The sequence below is a fragment of the Podarcis liolepis genome (genome assembly GCF_965112155.1).
Source record: "Podarcis liolepis genome assembly, chromosome: 17".
NCBI lineage: Eukaryota > Metazoa > Chordata > Lepidosauria > Squamata > Lacertidae > Podarcis > Podarcis liolepis.
Window position 1 is genome coordinate 1252617 of NC_139571.1, and position 23057 is coordinate 1275673.

Genomic DNA, 23057 nt, shown 5'->3' on the forward strand with positions numbered 1-23057 from the left:
GCAACTGCCAGCTGTCTTCTGAGGAAGCTCAGCCAGCTCTCAATGGTAAAAGATGCTCAGGTCCGGCTGACTCATCACCTTCCGACAAAGAGAGTCCATGGGGTTTGGCTGAGGCTAGCCAGAAGCCAGCCAGTGGAAAACAGCATGGAGAAAGCTCACAAGATTCAGGGCTCAAACTGCAAAACCAGTTTTTAATGCCATGGCTCATAGTCCTGGAACATGAGAAGTAATGCCCTTTGAGCAAAGTGCCTTTTTTTGCCACTCAGGTAAGCACCATCTGTCCTTGTATGCCTGGGATCAGAACAGAGGACATACAGGCCAGAGCATGGGATTGCTGTTAACGCAATGTTGGATTATCCAACAGGCAGACTAAGCATGTGTTTAGGGCATCAGAAAAGCAGGGGTACCAAACTCCCCCTCCCCCCACACACAAATGAGATTTTTAAAAAATAAAATGACATTTGATATTTTTTAAAAAACATGTGAAAACTCAGAACTTTCTTAGGCTTCCTTACACTCTCCTAGGCACCCTCCCCCCCCCATTTCCTGCTCTCTTCCTAACACCCACCTAAACCAGGGGGGGTCCTGCTACAGTAGATCACAATAATGCGGTTGCATGGGACCTCTATGCTTGTGCATTTCGGCATATGTGTAACTTTTGTGTCATTTTGAAAAACAAAAATATATTTTAGGGGATTAGTATTGTTTTTATTTTTCATCATGAATTTGGGGGCACCAAACCCCTCCCCCAGTGCTTAGGGTCTCTAAAGGCCATGGATGCCTTGATCTGGACAGGTCTCTCTCTCCTCCTCTCTCCCGTCTGAAACTGAAGCTGCAGTCCAGCCCAGGAGGAGAAACTGGCCTGTTAATCCCCAAATGCCCACAAGAGGGAAGCATCTCAACCTTAGTTTCTAAAAGCAACTTATTTTTTACTTTGGGTAAGATGGATGCATTTCACAGCTTGCACAGGGATGTTCTGCGTTGGCGTCCTTTCCAACCAACACACCCAAACACTCTCTGTGTTCTCTAATGCCACAGCTTTATTCAAAAACTCATCTCTCCCCCCTTGCCCCCCAGAGGCTACACTGTCCCAGTTGCTCTGTCATCCACCTGTCACGCTCCCCTCCTTATTTGGCTACGACTACACAGTGAGACCTTGACTAAAGAATAAACATCTAGCTTCCTGGTGCTCTCTAGAGGCGGTGTATGCAAAGGTGGGTGCGCAAGGAAGAAAAGTGGGAGGAAAGGGCATGGATTGGGAAGCCCCATACCCTAAAATCCATGGGGAAGGGAGTTCTCCCACCAGGAGCAGGAGGCAGAGGTGTGTGTGCCCACCTGCCACCTGTTTCCTTCACGGCTGCTGCCACAGGTAGGTCTTGGATGTGTCAATCTGGCCTGGTGGAGGGGGCAGCAGGAGAGGGTGCCCCCCTCCTGTGACTGGAGGAGGGGGCGGAGCTGACATGGGCGGAGCCAGTTGCGCCAGCGGTGCCATGGGCAGGGGCGGGTCCCCCTCCGCATCCCACAAGCTGATGAGGGGCGGGTAGACCTCGTTGAGCGGGATGGCCGCCGCATGCTGCATGTACTTCTTGAGCGAATGACGGCAGCCTTTCTCCTTGAGTCGCCGCGAGGCGCAGAGAAGCAGCAGCACTGCGCTCAGGGCGGCCAGCAAGGAGCCGGTGACGGCAGCCAAGGCTGCTCCTCCAGCCCAACCTCCCATCAGTTCCACTGCGAGCGAGGCCTCCTTGGTGGTGACATTGAGGCAGGAGCGCTGGGTGCGGGGCAGCTGCAGAAGAGGCGGAGTCATGGCAGAGGTTGGCAAGGGGCTTGTTGGGGGTGCCGAGGAGCCCTTGGAAACTGCCAAAGAAACTGTGGTTGTCAGATGACCCACAGAAGAGGCGGAAGACCCTTCTTGGGTTGCCCAGGAATCCAGAGAAGTTGCGGAAGCACGTGGGGTTGCTAAGGCAGCTTCCAAAGAGCTGGTGGAGGTCACCAAGGATGGGGGGACATCTGCGTAACCAGCAGCTGCCGAGGACCTGGGAACGGAGGACACAACAGTAAGGCAAATCTCATAGCGGGTGGCTGGTTGTAGGTGCGTGAGGTTGAACTCCTTGATGCCCACAGGGACTCGTGCTGTGTAGCTCAGGTGGGGATTATGGATTCGCATGGTAGCTGACGACCACGGCAGCAGTGGAGGAGGTGGGTGGGCTGTGGAGGACTCATCACTCCTCTCACTCTTCCTCCCCTCCGCAAAGGATGTCGTCCACTCCACCACCACAAAATGTGACTGAACCTTCTTAGCAAGGACAAGCAGCCGGATGGGGACAATGGGTCTGTCTTCCGTCACAGCAAGGACCACACTGCGGCTGGTAGAGCCCAGCCCATTCCACGCCACACAAGTGTAGACTCCTGAGTCTGCCGGGCTGGTGGCACTGATCTCTAGAGTTCCCCCTACCCTCAGATGGAGCCTCCCTGACCCTGTGGTCACTTTCCCCCCCGATGGCGTTATCCAGTGGAACTGCGGTGGTGGCTCTGAGCTGGCTGGGCAATCCAGAGCTGTTGTTGAGCCGGCCGATACCTCCAGCCTCTCGGAGAGAGCCTTGGAGGAGATTTCTGGCAGGCATGATCCTCCCATGACACCTTTCAGCTCTTCTTGGAGCTGTTGCCCAGCGGCTTCCAAGGGCAGAGTGCAGAGCGTGGTTTGGGACTCAATTAACCGGACATGTCCCGTGGCCAACGGCTGCCAGGCTTCTGGGCAATCACAGCGGAGTGGGTTTCCATAGAGACTGAGCTCTGCCAAAGCTGGCAAGGCCCCTGTCAGGCCTAGAGGGAAGAGGCTGAGGGCCGCATTGCTGGCCAGAAGGGTGCGAAGAGCTGGCACCTCCCGGAAGGCTCCAGGATGCAAGTAGGAGAGACGTGGGTTGTTGCACAGCTCGAGCTTTGCCAACTCTGGGAGATTCTCAAAAGCGTCTTTGTGGATGCCGGTCAGATCCTCCATGTTGTTGAGGCTCAGCTCCTCCAAGTGCAGCATGTCCTTGAAGTCCCCTGTCCGAACTTCTGCGATGGGGTTCTTGTTGAGATCCAGGAACTTCAGGAGAGGAAGGCCCTTCAGTGCCTTGGTGGGAACATGTGGAAGATGGTTGTCATAGAAGGACAAACTTTCCAGGTAATCCAGCCCTCGGAAAGCATCAGCGGGTACTTCGCTTAGCTCCATCCCAGCCAAGACGAGGCTGTGAAGCCGTCCCAGTGGCTGGAAGCTGCCCCCTTCTAGCTGCGAGATGGGGTTCTCTCCAATCATCAGGATCTCCAAATTGGGGAGAGGAAGGAACCAGCGGTGGTTAATGGCACGGAGATGATTGGCATTGAGATGCAGCCGAAGTAGGCTGCTCAAACCGGCAAAGGCCAACGGCTCGATGGAAGAGATGCGGTTGTGGTTTATGTAAAGTTCCTCAAGTGACGTGAGGTCATGCAAACAGTGGTCAGGTAGCTCCTCCACCTGGTTCTCCTCCAAGTAAAGCGTAATGAGGTGCGAGAGGTTAGCTAACCCAGTATCGCTGATTCTGGAGAAGTGGTTCTGCGAGAGGTCCAGCTCCGTCAGGTTGAGCAAGTGCTGCAGCTCCCCGCTGACCCTGGATATCTTGTTGCTCTGCAGCAGGAGAACCTGGGTGTCTGAAGAGAGATTCCCTGGCACTTGGGTCAGCAGCAGGTCATTGCAGTCCACTGTACGGGCCTCGTGGTAGACTGACTGTGGCGTGAACCACGGGCGAGTCTCGCAGACGCACTGTGGCGGGCAGGTGAGGGTGGCAGGCAGCAATCCTGGCAGGAGCAGCACCAGCAGAGTGCGGAGCGGGAAGGAGGGCATTGTGTCCGCCCCAGACAGGCCGGGTCCAGCTGGGGAGAAAATCTTGATCTGTCAGATGTGAGCTCTAGGGCAGTCCATGGAGCAAGCTCATCTCTGGAAGGCAAAAGAGAGAATGAGTTGGACCAGAGGTTTCCAAACTTATTTGGCCTACCACCTCCGTTACAGAAAAAAATTACTCCCCCCCCCCGGAAATCTACCTTCTTTAAGCAAGCAAACAGAAAGATGCAGCGACAAATTTGTGATCTTTTATGTGTTTATATTGCTACCTATGCTCTGCAACACTTCCCACTTTCCAGGCCTGGGTGAAGCTGGAAAGGGAGAAGCCCTTGTCTCTAGCCTGACTGCCAGATCCAGGGGAGGTACTGTTGCTGTCCTGCAATGGTGCCTGACTTGTCAGTAAGTGTCATTACACAACAGATGAAACTGTTTTTACAAACTGTTTTTCAAAATTTTCTTCTCCTCTCTTCTTACTGTATGCTTCCACTGCCCCCTTATTCAATGTCCTCCATTTGCACCCAAGGCTACTACCACTCCTGGGTCATTCCAGCACCCCCCCCCCGGGGGGTGGTATTGCCCACTGTGGGAAACACTGGGTTAGACAGATATGAAAGTGGGGTTTCTCAGAGCAGGCATGTATTCTGAGTTCAAATCTAGCCTCCTGCCTCTGGCTGTATTCTGCTTCCTGTTGACTGTGAACTCCCTGTGTTTCCAGTGCTGGTGGAGGAATTCAAGGTAGCACCATGGCAAGCCTTCTGTCCACGCCAGCTTTTCAGCTTGCTCCATGGAATGCTGCCCCCATGTGCTTCTGGAGACATGAAGCCATTCCTAGCTCATCATCTCGAGGGACGCAGGTGGCGCTGTGGGTTAAACCACAGAGCCTAGGACTTGCTGATCAGAAGGTCGGCAGTTCGAATCCCTGCAACAGGGTGAGCTCCCCTTGCTCTGTCCCTGCTCCTGCCAACCTAGCAGCTCAAAAGCACGTCAAAGTGCAGGTAGATAAATAGGTACCGCTCTGGCGGGAAGGTAAACGGCATTTCCGTGCAGTGCTCTGGTTCACCAGAAGCGGCTTAGTCATGCTGGCCAGATGACCCAGAAGCTGTACATCAGCTCCCTCGGCCAGTAAAGCAAGATGAGCGCCGCAACCCCAGAGTCGGTCACGGTTGGACCTAATGATCAGGGGTCCCTTTACCTTTACCTTTAGCTCATCTCTAGACCAGGTGTGAACCCCTCTTCACAGAGTAAAGGCAGCCAGTGCCCCCTGGAGTGCACACAAATAGAAGAAAATGAAGCACAAGAATGTGAACAGCTGGGTGTGGGGAGAGCAGTGAAATGACAAAAAAACAAAAAAAAAAAAACCCACCGCAACAACTTCACTGTGCTCTAAAGGAGTAATGTGAACACACTCTCTGTCTCTTTTTAAGAGTACGTTTCTAGTTCTCAGTACTGTAGTGGACAATGTGAGCAACATCTGGTCTGAAAATCACTAGTAGGAATTTAGCTGTGGTCAGGACGTAAGCAGCCCGTGCCCTGTGCTGCTCCTTGCAGCTCTCCCCTTCCCTGTCTCTTGCCCCACCCCGACTTTTTCACAGAACTATTTCTCAACTCTTCTCCGATCATCACTATTTTAGAACAGAATAAATCAGAGTAAGAAAATGTGTGCAAATATCCGTAAAGAACTTCCTGCTGCTCTCTACACAAGATCCCATTCTGAGCCCCAAAGTCTATATTCCATTTCTTAACTCAGGTTTTCTTAGTAAATGGAATTTTAGGAGCTAACAACAACATCTGTGCACACGGCACTTTTGCAAAAATGGTCACAAAAGGGCAAGACCTGATGAAAACACAGACTATACAAGCCATTGGCTAAGGCATTGCAATGTCACAGCCATGGGAAGGTCCAAGTTGGTGTCAGTTGGGAAAAGATGGAGAGAGGTCAGCAGCAGAGGGAGGGGCTTCCATGGCGCTCTCATGGTGCAACCAAAGTGGGCATGTCCAGGGCAGCAACATTTCTGGTCCTCTCCTCCACCACTCTTAAAAGGTTAAATCTGACTTCCCTGCTAAGAGGTCTATCTGGGAGAATTCCTCTTTTGGTGTGCGATATGTGCCCTTTGTTGGGAAAGCGATCTGAATTTCAAACCAACTTTTCTGCGGTGTGTCGCTGGCGGCAACTCCTGGTTTGCTGCAGTTCACCTGTGTCTGCTCCAAGCACATTCCCCATCCCCTTCTCTTTTTTTTATTTGTCTTGGCCATAGGCTAAAAAGTAATGAATGCCAAAGTCAAAAGTGTGCAAGGTATGTATGTAGAAATGTATCTGTAACTCAATACATCAATCAGAGATCAAATATGAGATGAATTATGTGTTTATATACCCCAAGAGCATTTGTGAAGCACATTGTCACTGCTGCAATCAATCACATTCATATTTATGAAAATCCTTAAGAGCTTTTGCTGCTTGAAAACAAAGTCACACTCCTACTTACATGGTTGTCTCTTCCATTTAAGAGGAATTTGATCTGGCCCAAAGCAGGTAAATTCTTGTCTCTATAAGCTGGATGACCAGATGCAAAAAAAGGAAGGGGGTCTCTAATAAGATGGAATTTTAGCAAGTGCAGCTTCTCTCTCTCTCTCTCTCTCTCTCTCTCTCTCTCTCTCTCTCTCTCTCTCCCCCACACACACTCCCATAACAAGCTGCACCTACTGAAATGTCCTCTGCTTTACCACCCTTAGAAGGTACCAGAATCCAGGCCAAGTACATGCCATACATTTAAAGCACATTCTCTCCTCCCAAAGAATAATGGGAACTGTGGTTTGTTAAGGGTGCTGGGAACTGTAGTTCTGCAAGGGGTGTAAACTACAGCTGCCAGGATTCTTTTGGGTTGGGTGCTTCTGATTTGTTTGCATAAATAGCAGATTAACAAAGGGATGCTCTTCCAAAGATCCCTAGATTGTATCCAAAGAACCAGTCCTTAATTGGAGGAAGAAAAGGAGCAAGTCTTCTCAAGGAACAGGGACCTGATTGGACTTTGAAGTGGAAAGTCAGAGACTGGTGTGGTCAGCTGATGGGCTTCAGAAAGGAAGTTTAATGCCGGGTCCTTATTTTGTGAGACAGGGGTCCATCAGAGTTGATGGAAATGGATGGAGAGCTCTTCAGAAGCAGAAAGTACTGTAGAAGGGATAAGGAAAAGGCGGAGAAAGAGGTTCCTAGCTAGCAAGATGAACAGTATCACCTCTTATGCCTGAGTCAGGCTCAGAAATTAACACAGTGTTATGAGTTGGTGGGGGTGGGATAGGCTGTATGCAGAGACTCTTCTAATTCCTGGATATAGCAAGTGTTAAAATCTAATTCAAATTGCTGAAACAGCCAGGCAAGTCTCTTGGTAAGGGCCCTCTAAGTATGGGCCATTAAGGTAACAAAGGAAATGGCTCTGTGCCAGATGCCTGGACCTCCCTCCCTCAACTTGCTGGTAGTTAGAGAATCAAAGGCCAGAGCTGGGAGCTCAGGTGTGTTTGAAGTAGAAACTAGCAGGCTGCCGACTGAGCAGCTGGGAGACAGAGCTATGCTTGATTTCTGTTTGAAGCCAAGGCTGCAGCTCTGGGAGAAGCAAGACCCTTTTGGGGGGTTTAATGCTGTAAACCCCTCCATCGTAGGCACAGATTGGATATATGTGTAAATAAACCATATATCCTAAAGACACCACAGTCTCCGCTGTTCCTTGTTCCAAAAGAAACACAAACTCTAGGGAAGCTCCTGGAAGCCCTGGAATCTCTCACCTCTCAGAGACAGGAGTAGCGATAGATAGTAAATCCTGTCTTACTGGCAGTCAGTGGGTGTAAAAAGTTTTAAAGTAGTGCCAGCTAGGAAGAGTTCGTCCAATTTTTTTGGTGTGAAATGGCTTCTGTAAAAATCTTATTCTGTTTTCCAGGGAATTTTATTTGTAAGCCTTTTAGATGTTTTGAAATGTATCATAGTTTTAGTGTGATCATTTGTTGCTGTTTTGTTTTTTCTTGTTTGCCTGCTCTGGGATCTCTTTTAAGATTGAAGAGTGCAGCAGAAATGCTTGCAGCTTAAACAAATGAGCAAATGAAATATACCTGGAATGTCTCTCACCTACAGAAGATCATCTTGGTTCATGTGGGAACCAGTGACACTGCAAGCAATAGCCTCCAGAAGATCAAAAGAGACTACGAGGCTCTGGGCAGGAAATTGAAGCAATTAAATGCACAAATTGTCATCTCATCTGTCCTCCCAGTTGAACGACGTGGCCCAGGGAGAGAGGGAAAAATAGTGGAAGTGAACAGCTGGCTTCGCAAATGGTGTAAAGAGGAACGGTTTGGATTCTTAGATCACGGACTGCAGTTTCTTGAAGATGGACTTCTGGCAAGCGATGGGCTGCACCTCACAACGGTTGGGAGAAATGTTTTTGCCAAAAATCTCAGAAACCTCATCAGGAGGGCTTTAAACTGACTAATGTGGGGGAGGGAGACAGTGCTCCTGAAGGTAGGAGTCTATCAATTGATGAAGATGATCATCCAAATGTCATAGACCAAATGGAGCAAACAGCACGCAGACCTAGTGGTGGGAGGAAAAAATCCTTAAATAAGAGACACGGGGGAATGATTAATGGACTTCAATGTCTGTACACTAATGCGCAAAGCATGGGAAATAAACAAGATGAGCTTGAGCTCTTGGTATAGCAAACTAAATATGACATAATAGGCATCACTGAAACCTGGTGGGATAAGTCCCACGATTGGAATGTAATAATGGGGGGATACAATCTATTTCAGAGAAACAGACCAGACAAGAAAGGAGGAGGAGTGGCGTTATATGTCAGGGATGTGTATACCTGTGAAGAGATCCAAGACTTAGAACCTCAAAGCCAAAGTGAGAGCATTTGGGTCAAAATTAAGGGAGAGAAGAATAACAGAGACCTCATTGTGGGAGTTTACTATAGATCCCCAAGCCAAACGGAGGACATAGATGATGCCTTCCTGGAACAGATGGCCAAGCATGCAAAAGGAAGGGAGATAGTAGTAATGGGGGACTTCAATCACCCGGATATTTGTTGGATGTCAAACTCAGCCAAGAGCATAAGGTCAAACAGATTCCTCACTGGCCTTGCAGACAACTTCATTGTCCAGAAAGTGGGAGAAGCAACAAGAGGAACAGCCATTTTAGATCTGGCCCTAACCAATGTTGATGACCTGGTTAGTGGGGTAGAAGTGGAAGGATCATTAGGCGCGAGTGATCATGCTCTTCTGAAGTTTACTATACAGCGGAAAGGAGCAGCCAAGCATACTAGGACTCAATTTCTTGACTTTAAGAAAGCCGACTTCATAAAACTTAGGGAAGTGCTGGGTGAGATCCCATGGACAGTAATACTAAAAGGAAAGGGAGTTCATGATGGCTGGGAGTTTGTTAAGAGGGAGATAGTAAAAGCACAACGTCAGGCAATACCAATGAGACGGAAACATGGAAGGTGCCAGAGAAGCCAGGGTGGCTATCTAAAGAACTTTTAACTGAGTTAAGATTGAAAAAGGATGTGTACAAAAAATGGAAAAGGGGGGAAACCACCAAAGAGGAATTCAAACAAATAGCCAGCACGTGTAGATACAAAGTCAGAAAAGCTAAAGCACAGAATGAATTCAGGCTTGCTAGAGAGGTTAAAAGCAACAAAAAAGGCTTTTATGGGTATGTCCGTAGCAAAAGGAAGAACAAAGAAACAGTGGGGTCACTCAGAGGAGAAGATGGTGAAATGCAAACAGGGGACACAGAAAGGGCTGAACTCCTCGATGCCTTCTTTGCCTCAGTCTTCTCCAATAAAGAAAACAATGCCTGACCTGAGGAATTTGGAGCAAATGATTCAGCAGAGGAAACACAGCCCAGAATAACTAAGGAGATAGTACAAGAATACTTGGCTAGTTTAGATGTATTCAAGTCTCCAGGGTCAGATGAACTGCATCCAAGAGTATTAAAAGAACTGGCAGATGTGATCTCAGTACCACTGGCAGTCATCTTTGAGAATTCCTAGAGAACAGGCGAAGTCCCGGCAGACTGGAGGAGGGCAAATGTTGTCCCTATTTTCAAAAAGGGGAAAAGAGAGGACCCAAATAATTACCGCCCAGTCAGTCTGACATCAATACCAGGGAAGATTCTGGAGCAGATCATTAAGCAAACAGTCTGTGAGCACCTAGAAAGGAATGCTGTGATCACCAATAGTCAGCATGGATTTCTGAAAAATAAGTCATGTCAGACTAACCTGATCTTGTTTTTTACAGAATTACAAGCCTGGTAGATGAAGGGAACGCAGTGGATGTAGCCTACCTTGATTTCAGCAAGGCATTTGACAAGGTGCCCCATGATAGATTTTCTTGTAAAGAAGCTGGTAAAATGCGGTCTTGACTATGCTACCACTCAGTGGATTTGTAACTGGCTGACTGACCGAACCCAAAGGGTGCTCATCAATGGTTCCTCTTCATCCTGGAGAAGAGTGACTAGTGGCGTGCCACAGGGTTCTGTCTTGGGCCCGGTCTTATTCAACATCTTTATCAACGACTTGGATGATGGACTCAAGGGCATCCTCATCAAATTTGCAGATGACACCAAACTGGGAGGGGTGGCTAACACCCCAGAGGACAGGATCACACTTCAAAACGACCTTGACAGATTAGAGAACTGGGCCAAAACAAACAAGTTGAACTTTAACAGGGAGAAATGTAAAGTATTGCACTTGGGCAAAAAAAATGAGAGGCACAAATACAAGATGGGTGACACTTGGCTTGAGAGCAGTACATGTGAAAAGGATCTAGGAGTCTTGGTTGACCACAAACTTGACATGAGCCAACAGTGTGACGCGGCAGCTAAAAAAGCCAATGCAATTCTGGGCTGCATCAATAGGAGTATAGCATCTAGATCAAGTAATAGTGCCACTGTATTCTGCTCTGGTCAGACCTCACCTGGAGTACTGTGTCCAGTTCTGGGCACCACAGTTCAAGAAGGACACTGACAAACTGGAACGTGTCCAGAGGAGGGCAACCAAAATGGTCAAAGGCCTGGAAACGATGCCTTATGAGGAACGGCTAAGGGAGCTGGGCATGTTTAGCCTGGAGAAGAGGAGGTTAAGGGGTGATATGATAGCCATGTTCAAATATATAAAAGGATGTCACATAGAGGAGGGAGAAAGGTTGTTTTCTGCTGCTCCAGAGAAGCGGACACGGAGCAATGGATCCAAACTACAAGAAAGAAGATTCCACCTAAACATTAGGAAGAACTTCCTGACAGTAAGAGATGTTCGACAGTGGAATTTGCTGCCAAGGAGTGTGGTGGAGTCTCCTTTTTTGGAGGTCTTTAAGCAGAGGCTTGACAACCATATGTCAGGAGTGCTCTGATGGTGTTTCCTGCTTGGCAGGGGGTTGGACTCGATGGCCCTTGTGGTCTCTTCCAAATATATGATTCTATGATTCTACAGTCTGCAGTGGCAGCCTCAAATGCTTAATTTGAGGGGTGATCTGTGCATGGGTAGGTACACCAGCACATTGCTTGAAATGGCTGATTAGTGTGCTTGTTTGTGAGCAAATTTACTTGTAGAATAATAATAATAATAATAATAATAATAATAATAATAATAATAATAATAATTTATTTCTACCCTGCCCATCTGGCTGGAGCACTTCTCCAGGAATGGAACTGTTTGTAAGTTCCCAACCATCATGTCATTATAAGTGGCAAATTTGAGGGCAGAACCATTTTCCCTGGGAGGTCTCTGGAGATGAAAAATGTCATAGGTGAGCATAATACATCTATGAGGAAGCAGTTATGGCCATGAAATAAACCTGGTTTGGTACCCTGATCAGTGCCAATACAGCAGATGAGATGCAGATTATACCAGCTTTTCTTGGGTTGTTCTGGGACTAATCCCAAGGAAAACAGCTGGTGTAGATGCTGGCGCTTCTGTTCCTGCTTTGGGGGCTTGAGGGGGGTGAGCTGTATTCTCCCAAGCTTCCCCTCCTCGTCCCTGGGAGCAAAAATCAGTGACCGGCTCCTGAACCCTGGGTGCTGTTGATCTGTCCCATCTGTGCAGGATGGGATTTTCTAGACAGTGGTGCTGGCAGCAAGAGGGCCTGTTGGGTAATTGGTGACCTAGATAAACCACTGTGTGGAACAGCTGGAGCCTGACAAGCCTTGCAGATCTCTGGGCGGGGGCACGGGGGGAGAGAGTCAGGGGACAGAAGATGAGAAAACATGACTGTGTGGATCAGGGCACTTGGTGCGATATGTGAGGAGCAGGGCAGGATTTGTGGAGGGCAGGAGGAGAGAGCAAAGTAGAGGCATGGGTTTAGGATGATGGGAGCAGTAAGTCATATTGCAGCAGGAAGGATGATGGCTTGCCAAATTCAGACCCCATGAGAGAGCTTTTGTCCATCTGGTGCCCTTCCTCAGACTACAGCTCCCATCAGTCCTGGCTCCTGGCTCTGCTGGGAGGGGAGCTGAGTGCCACAAGTTAGCCACCTCCGTCTTGAGGGTTGCATAGAAGAGAGAACTTCACCAGGTGTGATTTTTTCCCCATCTTGGCACCACTAGGATAGGAGATGCCTGTTTATATTCACTCTCCTTTGCAATCCTTGAAGGTGGTACAGGAGCAACCAAAGCGATGGATTCTGCCTGAGGGATATTGCAGCCTGCAGGCAGTCCCTTGAATCTCCCCACCCACAATCAGCTTCTGCTTGTTGTCTGCTCTGAAGGGCACAGCAATGCTGTCCCCTGCCCATATTCCCCTTGGATGACTGGACAGTAGGAAGATGGGGCAAGGACTGAGCAGAGTTAGGTGCCTCTGGCCAATCTCAGGCTTCTCTCTCCCTCTTAGGATTGCAAGATGAATGCTCATGGTCATGAATCAGAACTACTGCTCAATAAATACCACACACTGTCTAGCCACCATGTACCGTAACCTTTCTGCAAGCACCTTTCTTCTAGTCCAGCAGCTGTTCTCCCAGTGTCCTCCCAGATGCTTACAGGGAAACCCCCAAGCAAGACCCAAGCCCAAGAGCCCTCTCCTCTCTCCTGAGGTTCCCAGCACCTGGCATTCAGAAACATTGCAGACCCTCCTTTATTTCCCAGAGACAGTCCCAGATTTACAGAAGCCATCCTGGTTCCTGATTTGATCTTGGAATGTCCCACTTTCCTTAGGACATTCCTATTTTCATCAGAGACATGTTGGAGGGTATGAAGTTACGCCACCCCTGAGTTAAGGAGAGGAGTAACTGGACAACTTTTAGAAGACATTTGAAAGCAGCCCTGGCTAGGAAGCTTTTTAATGCTTAATGTTTTGTTATGGTTTCATATATGCTGGAAGCCGCTCAGAGTGGCTGGGGAAACCTAGTCAGAAGGGTGGGGGCATGATGATGACAACAACAACAACAACAACAGCAGCAGCAGCAGCAGCAGCAACAACAACAACAACACTTTAATAGTATTTTCATTGGGGAAATGTTAGGAGGGTATGGCATTGCAGAGCCAATTTTAGCCTTTTGCTCAATAGTGGACTCCAGTGACTGGTCCAAGTCCAGCCACCCGGCTTCGAGGCCCCCAAAGTCTCCTCAGTCCTAGCCCAATGACCAAGCCACTGTGCCACATAGGTGCCTTCCACAAGGTGTACCACTAAGCAGAGGGCCAGCAGAAGCTGGGGGATTTTTGAGACTCCTCATTCCCTGCCCCTCCTGCCCCCCTCTCCCCTGCAGCCGCAGAACTGGCGCCAGGCCTGGAAGGTACTGCGATTGAGGCATGTGAGGCAGAGCGTGAGCTCATTTGCACGAGGGCCGAGAGCAGCAACAGCAGCCAAATGCTGCCGTGAAGGGGAAGCTAAAAATAGAGATGTGTCAAAGAGAGAGAGAGGAGAGAGAGAGAAGTGGCGGACGGGGCGGGGGCGGGGGGAGGTGGAGAGTAGAATTTGTGACTAGGACTGTGACTTTAAGAGGACTTGCATTAAGGGTGAGCAGCACTGGAAAACAGCGGATGGAAGTTGTCAGCGACTCAGAACAGGCATGACACACAGATCCTGGCCCTGTGTCCTCACCTAGGTGCTTCCCTTGTTCGAATTGTGGCAGTGGCAAGGTGCAGGGCAGGGCGGTACATCTGTTCAGGATGGCTGCTTGCTGTTGCTGACAAGGCCTGTGATGAAGGCATGTTTCCCCCTCTGTCACTGATGCTCTTAATCCTGACCTCACATCCCTTCTTGTCCCCGGCTCTCTTGTTCAGAGCTGCCAGCTTTGCAGGAGAACATTGCTTTGTGGCTGGTCACTAAAGAAGAGCAGCTTTTTTAAAAAAGGTTTTTAATTTTTTTAAGGGAGATCTATTTAGGGAAAGTGTAGTGCTATGCAATGTTGAAATTCCCATGAGTTCTGCTCTGGCATTCCATGGCCAGAAGTACTCCCCCTTGGGACTCTACACAGGCTGCTAATGGGCTGCCCCCCAGATGAACCACAACTCCCATCAGCCCCAGGCAGCATGGCCAAAGGAACAGAGATGATGGGAGCTGTAGTCCAGCACAAATATCTGGATGGGACCCTGTTGGCTGCCCCTGAGTCACAGGGTGGGGAGATCCACACAAAGCTCTTTCAGGGTTGCAAATGTGCGTTCCACACACATTGCACAGAGCCATCTTCATGGAAGCCAAAAGCCCCTTAGTAAACCACAGGAACTGACTCTTGCCAGTTACAGCTCACAACTTACGCATTTAACTTGTGCACATTCAGCTTAACACATGTGGCAAATAATAATAATAATGATGATGATGATGATGATGATGATGAAAGGAAGTGGAGTTCCAGGAAAATGCCTTTGGCATTCCTGCCTGCCATTTAACCCAATGAGTTTTGACTATACACGTGATTCCTGGAACATTGTTGTGGGCTTTCTGTCCTACGACTGTTTTGTCCTTCTGCTCTCATGGATATTGTGTGTGTTTGTGTGATGGGCTTGCATGCTGCTTTAAAGATGACTTTTAGTTGGTGGAATGTTCTTGGGGCAACTAGTTCTGGGCTACGTGGCCTAATAGTCTGACTCCTTGCAAGCCACATTGCATGTGCCCAGCACTCAGCATGGTCAAATGTGTGTACACATAACATATTCTTTATTTCACATTCAAGTGCTTTGAGAACAGGCAAGTTGCCTCAGCTGCAGAAACAACTAACATCCCTCCCCCACGCCCTGCATTTTTTGTACAGTGGTACCTCGGTTTACGAACTTAATTCATTCCTGAAGTCCGTTCTTAAACCAAAACTGTTCTTAAACCGAGGCATGCTTTCCCTAATGAGGCCTCCCGCTGCCGGTGCCTTTCCACCATTCAGCTTCCGTTCTTAGACTGAGGTAAAGTTCGCAAACCGGGACACTATTTCCAATTTTGCGGAGTTTGTAAACTGACTTGTTCTTAAACTGGACTGTTCTCAAACTGAGGTACCGCTGTATCAGGTTGAGGTAGACTTAATAATTTGGCTTTGCAATCACAAAAAGTGACATTTTTGTAGAACAGTCATACCTCGGGTTGAATATGCTTCATGTTGAGCGTGTTCAAGTTGCGCTTTGCGGCAACCCAGAAGTAACGGAGCGTGTTACTTCTGGGTTTTGCCGCTCGTGCATGCGCAGAAGCTCAAAATGACGTCACGCGCATGCGCAGAAGCGGCGAAAAGCAACACGCGCGTGCACAGACGTGCCGTCGTTAGTTACGTTTGCTTTTGGATGCAAACAGGGCTCCGGAACGGATCCTGTTCACATCTCGAGGTACCACTGTAATGGCATCTCATGAATGATGAATTTGGGCACTCAAACCACTTTTTGAGTTTGACATCCCTTTGACACCTCTGTTTAACTACACTGCTTGTGAATATGGCCACTGGTGTTTAACAGGTAGAATGACGAAGGCTGGAGGAATTTTGACTTCTGCCAATTTGCAGACTGATCTGATCCACATCTCCTGGACTAATGTGTGATCAGTATGAAGATATATTTCAGACACTGCTCTTCTCCAAATTTTGTGATGTAGTTCTTGGCTCAAAAAGCAAACAAAAGTTTTTTTAAAAGCATATATAAGTCTATGTTTTAAGATAAAATACATTTAGTAATGTGTATTTTGTGAGAAAGCATACATTTAAATACAGTTTTGGGGAGCATATTTCTTTAAAAGAGAAGATTGATACAAAAAGGGGATGAAGATTTATCAATGTGAAGTACTGGAAATGGACTGGATCTAGACTTATCCATCTTTCCCTGAGTAGAATGTGATCCAGAACTGGATTGAGGCTCGATTTAAAGTGGTTCACACAAGAACTGCCATGGCAATCTTCGGGAGAGAAAAGAGAGAGGAGACAGATAGACAGACAGACAGACAGACAGAGGAAGATCTTACAGAAATTAAAGTGGGTCATACATTGCAAGTTTGACTTAAAAGTCAGTCTTCGATCTGGAAAAGTCAAAGGCTGGTGAGTCTGAGGACTAATCAGATTGAAGTGATTTTGAATGTGTGCCTGGGCTGATGGTTTCCAGAGGTACACAATCAGTGCTGTGTGCTACATGCAGAATTGCAACTGACATGAAGATAAGGGAAAGTTCACCTAGCATTCAATTTTTTTTCCAGTTTTGCTGAAATTTTAAATGATTTTTCAAGTTGGCACTAAAGAGCTTCAAAAGACAACTGCTGGTATGTTTTACTTTGGTATTGTTAAAAACCAGAAGGAAAACTTTTAAAAAGCAAATACGATTCAAAAATTACACCAATAAATAAGGCAATATTTTTGGCCAAAAATAAATAAATTCAAAACTGCACTATAACATATTTAGCCATGAATACTTAGCTTTTCAAAAACTATATAGCTGAAAAATACAAATTAAAATATCAGGGTTTTTTTTTAAGAAAAACTCCATACACCTAAAACGATCCTGACCAGAAACATAACAGTGAAAGTGCACCAAGATATATGGGTTCACCCACCTGTTGCCTCGTTGCACATATCTAAGGCACAACTCTTAAGAAAGAGAAAGAAAGAAAGAAATAGAAAGAAAGAGAAAGAGAGAGAGAGAGAGAGAGAGAGAGAGAGAGAGAGAGAGAGCGCACTTGATCAGGGATGAGGAACTGGTGGGTCCCTCCAGAGGCTTCTAGACTACAGCTTCCACCATTCCTGACCATTGGTCATGCTTGCCGGGGCCGATGGGAGTTAGAGTACAACAACATTGCTCATCTCTGCACTACAGCAATCTAACTTTTAGAAATGGCGATAAGGGCTCCATTCTCTTGACAGCAATGAAAAGAAAGTCTGCCTTCTGCAGTCTGAGAAAAGACAGAGGAAGCACATGGGACACTCCAATGATGTTGTGTCTCATTTCCCATAGGAAGTGAATGAAGACACATACACCCCCCGCTCTGGCTTGGGACTAGCGTGTGAATGGTCTTCTGGGGCATTTCCTTGGCAGATTTGTTCCCTGCATGGAAGTGTGCCTGTAAACTGTAACCTTCAACAGCCTCTGATCCACAGATTTTTAATGGCTGCACAAATGGTCCAGATTGCAAGGGTCACAAAGCACAGGCTCAGTTTGAGCAGCAGATGCAACACGACAACCCACTGTTTGGCTTGCCTTTTGTTGTTTGGTAATTGCCTGCCATTATAAGGAAAAATGGCCTGTGGTGACTGGGCTGAGCAGGCACAACTCCTGCAGAAGAGCTTTGGCAGCTGCAGTTTGTGCTAGCCTTGGCAGAGCAAGCTGCACCTGCCCAACCGCTTCCTACCAGGAAAAGCATCACCTGCTGCGCCAGCCTTCTGCTGCTCAAGCCTTAGCAATAAGGAATGAAAACAAAAGAGGGGAAATCCCTGGATCTGATGCAACTGAACTGTCCCTCCGTTTGCCATAGCCTGGTAGGGGAAGGGACATTTTTTGGCTTTGATCTAAAGTAGGCTTGCCAGCCTCTCTGATTCCTACACCTGTGGCTTTAACAATAGCATGATCGGCAAACATTAGCAGGGGATAAGATTTGTCTCACGGCCTGCTCTGCAGGGGCACTTGTGAAAGCAAAAACAAAAAACAAAAACAAAGCCTAGATGATTCCAAAGGCACCATATATTTCCTGTGGACTCTCTCAAAGGCAGCTGATCCTGTTAATTTAGTTCACAAAATCACAGAGTTGTAGAGTTGGAAGCGACCCCCAGGGGTCATCTAGTCCCTCCCCCTGCAGTGCAGGAATCTCAACTAAAGTATCCATGACAGATGGCCACCCAACCTCTGCTGTAAAACCTCCAAGGAAAGAGAGCCCCCCACTATCAAATAGCTCTTACTGTCAGAAAGTTCTTCCTGATGTTTAGTCCGAAACTCCTTTATTGCAGCTTGAAGCCACTATTTGAGTCCTAGCCTCCAGAGCAGGAGAAAACAAGCTTTCTCCATTTTTTATGTGAAAACCCATTAGATGTTTGAAGATGGCTATCACTGGACCATAAAGAAGAGCCAGTGTGGTGTAGTGGTTAAGAGCGGTAGTCTCGTAATCTGGGGAACCGGGTTCGCGTCTCCGCTCCTCCACATGCAGCTGCTGGGTGACCTTGGGCCAGTCACACTTCTTTGAAGTCTCTCAGCCCCACTTACCTCACAGAGTGTTTGTTGTGGGGGAGGAAGGGAAAGGAGAATGTTAGCCGCTTTGAGACTCCTTAAAAGGGAGTGAAAGGCGGGATATCAAATCCAAACTCTTCTTCTTCTAATCGCCCAGGAATTGATGCTTTTGAATTATGGTGCTGGAGGAGACTCTTGAGAGTCCCATGGACTGCAAGAAGATCAAACCTCTCCATTCTGAAGGAAATCAGCCCTGAGTGCTCACTGGAAGGACAGATCCTGAAGCTGAGGCTCCATACTTTGGCCACCTCATGAGAAGAGATGACTCCCTGGAAAAGACCCTGATGTTGGGAAAGATTGAGGGCACAAGGAGAAGGGGACGGCAGAGGACGAGATGGTGGGACGGTGTTCTCGAAACTACCAGCATGAGGCAGTGCCTGGTGTGCTCTGGTCCAGGGGGTCACGAAGAGTCGGACACGACTAAACGACTAAACAGCAACAACAATCATATCTCCTCTCAGTCTCCTCTTTTCCAGGCTAAACATACCCAACTCCTTCAACTATTCCTCATAAGGCTTGGTTTTTTTGACCCTTCATCATCTTGGTTGTCAACATCCTTCTTAAATTGTGATGCCCAAAACTGGACAAAGGACTCCAGATGTGTCTGACCAAGGCAGAATAGAGTGGTACTATGACTTCCCTTGATCAGGACGCTAGACTTCTGTTCAGGTGTGCCGACTTGCCCCTGCAGTTGAGGGGACCTGCGCTGTGTGACATGAGCACTCTGTGCGATATGCTGATGCATGCTGTGAGATGTGCTGGCCTGTCACATGCAAAAAAAAAAAAAAAAGTCACAACAGGAATCCTGGATTATTCTCAGTGGTTCCCAATTGGTGGTCTGCGGCCCCCAGGAAGTCTGTGTAACCCTTGCAGGGGGTCCATGACACTGTTTGCATAACACAAACTACCATAGAGATATCATTTTTTTTTTCAAAAGTAGGGGGTCCATGGCTTGGCTTTAAAAACAGGGGGATCTGCAGCCCTTAGCTTAGTGGGACCCATTGCTCTCGAAGACTAAATTTTAGCAGATAAGGGCATGCAGCAATGAGAAACTGTGTGTGTTGAGCAGGGGGTTCGACCCGCAGCCACAACTAACAAAGGCAAGGTTGCTTTCTTTTTGATTTACGCTCTTCTAGTTTTCTCAAACATCAATGTGACATGCAGAACATTTTAAGCTAAGTTCTTCCTATCACTTCCTCTCTGCACTCAGAAACTCTCCGCCTGCTAAATTGCTGCATGTCAGGCTGTCACTGCAAATACAAGAGCAGGGCCCTTTTATTTATTTATTTTAATGAAAAAGGCAACTTTACTAATTATGGGATAGATGCTCCACTCTCCTTTGCATCTGATTACTGCAGTGACGGAGAAGCAGGATTATATATATATTTTTTAACCAGCAAGCTGCATTGTAAGCCGCTGACAGGGAAGTTGGGACTATTTTCTTACAAAGTCTGCCTGCCACACGGAAGCAGAATGTGAGGACATCCCCGCCCCCTAGGACTGTATGGATGCCAAAGAAGAGATATTTGGGGCAAGTATAAGAGAGGGAACACAAGGAATTGCAAGTGGCAGAGAGTCAGGACAAACTGAAATTGCAGAGTTATGACAAACTTAAAGAGAAGGTTTCCATTTGGAAAAATCAAAGTTAGAAACAGAATTGTTAGAACCCAATGCTAAGATACTTTCAAGAATGTACAATCTGCTGTTGAAATGGAATACTGAGGAAGAAACGGTAAAATCTGCAATGATAAAATGGGCACAAGATATAGGATATAATATTATGTTTGCTGACTGGGAGAAGTTGTGGACCACCGGGATTAAATTCATGGCATGTAATGCCCTAAGAGAGAATATTATGAAAATGATGTACAGGTGGTACGTGACTCTAGTCAAGCTTGCAAAAACATATCACTTGCCCGATAACAAATGTTGGAAATGTAAAGAAACTGAAGGTACATTCTTTCACCTTTGGTGGACGTGCCCAAGGATCAAGGTTTTCTGGGAAATAATATATAATGAACTGAAAAAGGTATTTAAATATACTTTCCCGAAGAAACCAGAGTCCTTTCTCCTGGGCATAGTTGGCCAATTGGTGTTAAAGGAGGATAGAATTTTCTTTATGTATGCTACAGCAGCAGCAAGAATTCTCATTGCAAAGCATTGGAAGACACAAGACCTACCCACTCTGGAAGAACGGCAGATGCAACTAATAGACTATATGGAGTTGGTGGAAATGACTGGCAGAATCCGAGACCAGGGAGAAGAGTTGGTGGAAGAAGATTGGAGGAAATTTAAAACTTATTTGCAGAAATATTGTAAAATTTTTGAATGCTGATGACATTGAAATGAACTGCAGGGGTTCTAGCAACAAGGTAAAATGCAAGATTGGATTAATAATAGATAAACTAACAGGACATGAATTTGCTGAACCAATTTTTAAAAGGGATACAAAAAATGGGAGACGTGAGGAAGTCAGGAAAATAAGTTAACTAAAGATGAAAAATTAAGAAAGAGGGAATTTTTGTTTTCTTTTATATGTGTTTTTTCCTTTTCTTTTTTAGTGTTCAATGTCTGTATTTTTGTATTTTGTAATTTTGTATCTTTTTCGTTTTTTGTATTTTTCTAAACTTTTCTATTGACAAAACCCAATAATAAATATATATATATATATATATATATATATATATATATATATATATATATATATATATATATATATGTAGGTTTTGGTGTCTTCGGGTGTCTTCCCGTGTAAGAGTTGGGGTGTCTAGGCGACGTTTCGACGAGGTCTCACTCGTCATCTTCAGGCTGGTGCTTTCGGCTTCTTGTTACTGGAACAGAGCAGGATCTCAGTGTTTGAGTTCCTATAAATACTGTTGAGGGGGTGTGGTGTATAGCCTCCAACGTTCTGGGCAGAGAGGAAGTTCCCAGGTTAGTGTGTCTTTTCTTCTTTTGTTCCTTAATTACTTGAGGGATATCTTGAGTGATTTCTTGAGTGATATTCTGAGTACCACTTAGGTGGGTCATTAAGTGTGGATTAGTTGCTAAAGCTTTCGTGTCTTGACCTCTTGAGCTTGTGAAGAGTTTTTCTGAGAAGATGGCTGTACTGCACTTAGTTGTGCTCTGGCTTGGCTTCGTGTATAGGGGCGAGCTGTGGTTTTGTGCCCTGTGCCAGCCAGATCTGTGTAGGGATTGCAGGGGGGTGCAGCATCCGGAGGTGCCACTATGGTTTGGCTACTGGATGGTGTCTGTAATTTATCTGTGGAGAGGGTCTGGGTTTGGGTCTGGTGTGGTTGATTGGTGATGGCGTTCTGTGTGCCTCTGGTTCTGGTGTCGGTTTTTGTGGGGAGGGCTAATTTCCAGATGTCTGGCAGGCGGGACGTGTCGTCACGCTTGTTCATGTTGTGAGGGTGTTTCTCTATCTCGATGGCTTCCATGATTATTCTCTTGTGGTGATGTTCCATGTTAAAGAGCAATTTGGAATCTGCAAAATTAATTTCGTGTCCTGTTTCTTTCATGTGTTGGAAAAGAGAGGAAGTTTTTTCTTCTTTTTTGACGGCATTCTTGTGTTCTGCGATCCGTGCATTTATTCGTCTGTTTGTTTGTCCAATGTACGTGGCTGGGCAGACTTTGCAGGGTATTTCATAGACCCCTTGGTTTTCCAACTGGATTTTATCTTTGGGGTTTCTGAGGATATTGGCTATTTTTTGGTTGGTGCAAAAGGCTGTTTTGATATTGTGTTTATGGAGGATTTTGCTAATTTTATCTGTAGTGCCCTTGATATAAGGAAGGAGGGCCATGCCATTGTTTTCTTCTGTGTCTTGGTTTTTGGGGGGTGTTTCTTTTTGGATTAGCTTCGTAACCCTGTTTTGCTGGTATCCATTGGCGATTAACACATTTGAGAGATTCTGTAACTCAGTTGTCAAGTGGTCTTTGTCAGCCAGGCGTTTGGTTCTGGAGATGAGAGTCTTGGCTACGGAGTTTATTTGTGCAGGGTGGTGGTGTGATTGTGCATGTAAGTAGCGGTTGGTGTGTGTTTTTTTCCGGTAGATAGTGTGTCCTAGGGAGCCATCAGGTTTTTTGTAGATTAGGACGTCAAGGAAGGGAAGTTGGTTGTTGGCTTCTATTTCCATAGTGAATTGTATTTTGGGGTGTAGGCTGTTGAGATGTGTGAGGAAGCTATCTAGTTTTCTTTCCCGTGTGGCCAAATTACAAAGGTGTCGTCAACATATCTGAGCCAAAGTTTGGGTTTGTGTTCTGACTTGTCTAAAGCATTGGTTTCAAAGTGTTCCATGTACAAATTTGCGATGACCGGTGAGAGGGGTGATCCCATAGGTGCTCCTTCTATCTGTTTGTATCTTTGTCCATTGTGGATGAAGTACGTGTTGGTTAGGCAGTGGTTGGTCAGGTCCAGGATGTATTCGGGGGGATTGTATTTGTTTTGAATGGCTGTCAAGGCTTCATTAATGGGCACTTGTGTGAAGAGAGATACAACATCGAAGCTCACAAGTAGGTCATCGGGATGTAGGTTTTGCTTCTTTATTGTTTCTATGA

General features: G+C 46.8%; 2 protein-coding genes across 5 annotated transcripts in view; both read right to left on the minus strand.

Moving 5' to 3' along the window:
• The window catches only part of LOC310696721 (uncharacterized protein), a 185180-nt gene that overhangs the window by 150667 nt on the left and 11456 nt on the right, over positions 1 to 23057 (minus strand). The gene's annotated exons all lie outside the window — the stretch shown is intronic.
• LOC310696684 (leucine-rich repeat neuronal protein 1-like) overlaps positions 1028 to 23057 on the minus strand; it is a 48229-nt gene continuing 26199 nt past the window's right edge. The window contains exons 2-4 of one of the 3 annotated variants that reach the window (XM_083482473.1): positions 6340 to 6407; positions 5055 to 5117; positions 1028 to 3952 (exon numbers count right to left, since the gene is read on the minus strand). In XM_083482473.1, the coding sequence (XP_083338599.1) occupies positions 1352 to 3859 (2508 nt within the window). In that variant the 5' untranslated portion in view covers positions 3860 to 3952; positions 5055 to 5117; positions 6340 to 6407 and the 3' untranslated portion in view covers positions 1028 to 1351. The remainder of the gene's footprint in view (positions 3953 to 5054; positions 5118 to 6339; positions 6408 to 23057) is intronic. The other 2 variants (XM_083482472.1, XM_083482471.1) reach the window with 2 other exon arrangements.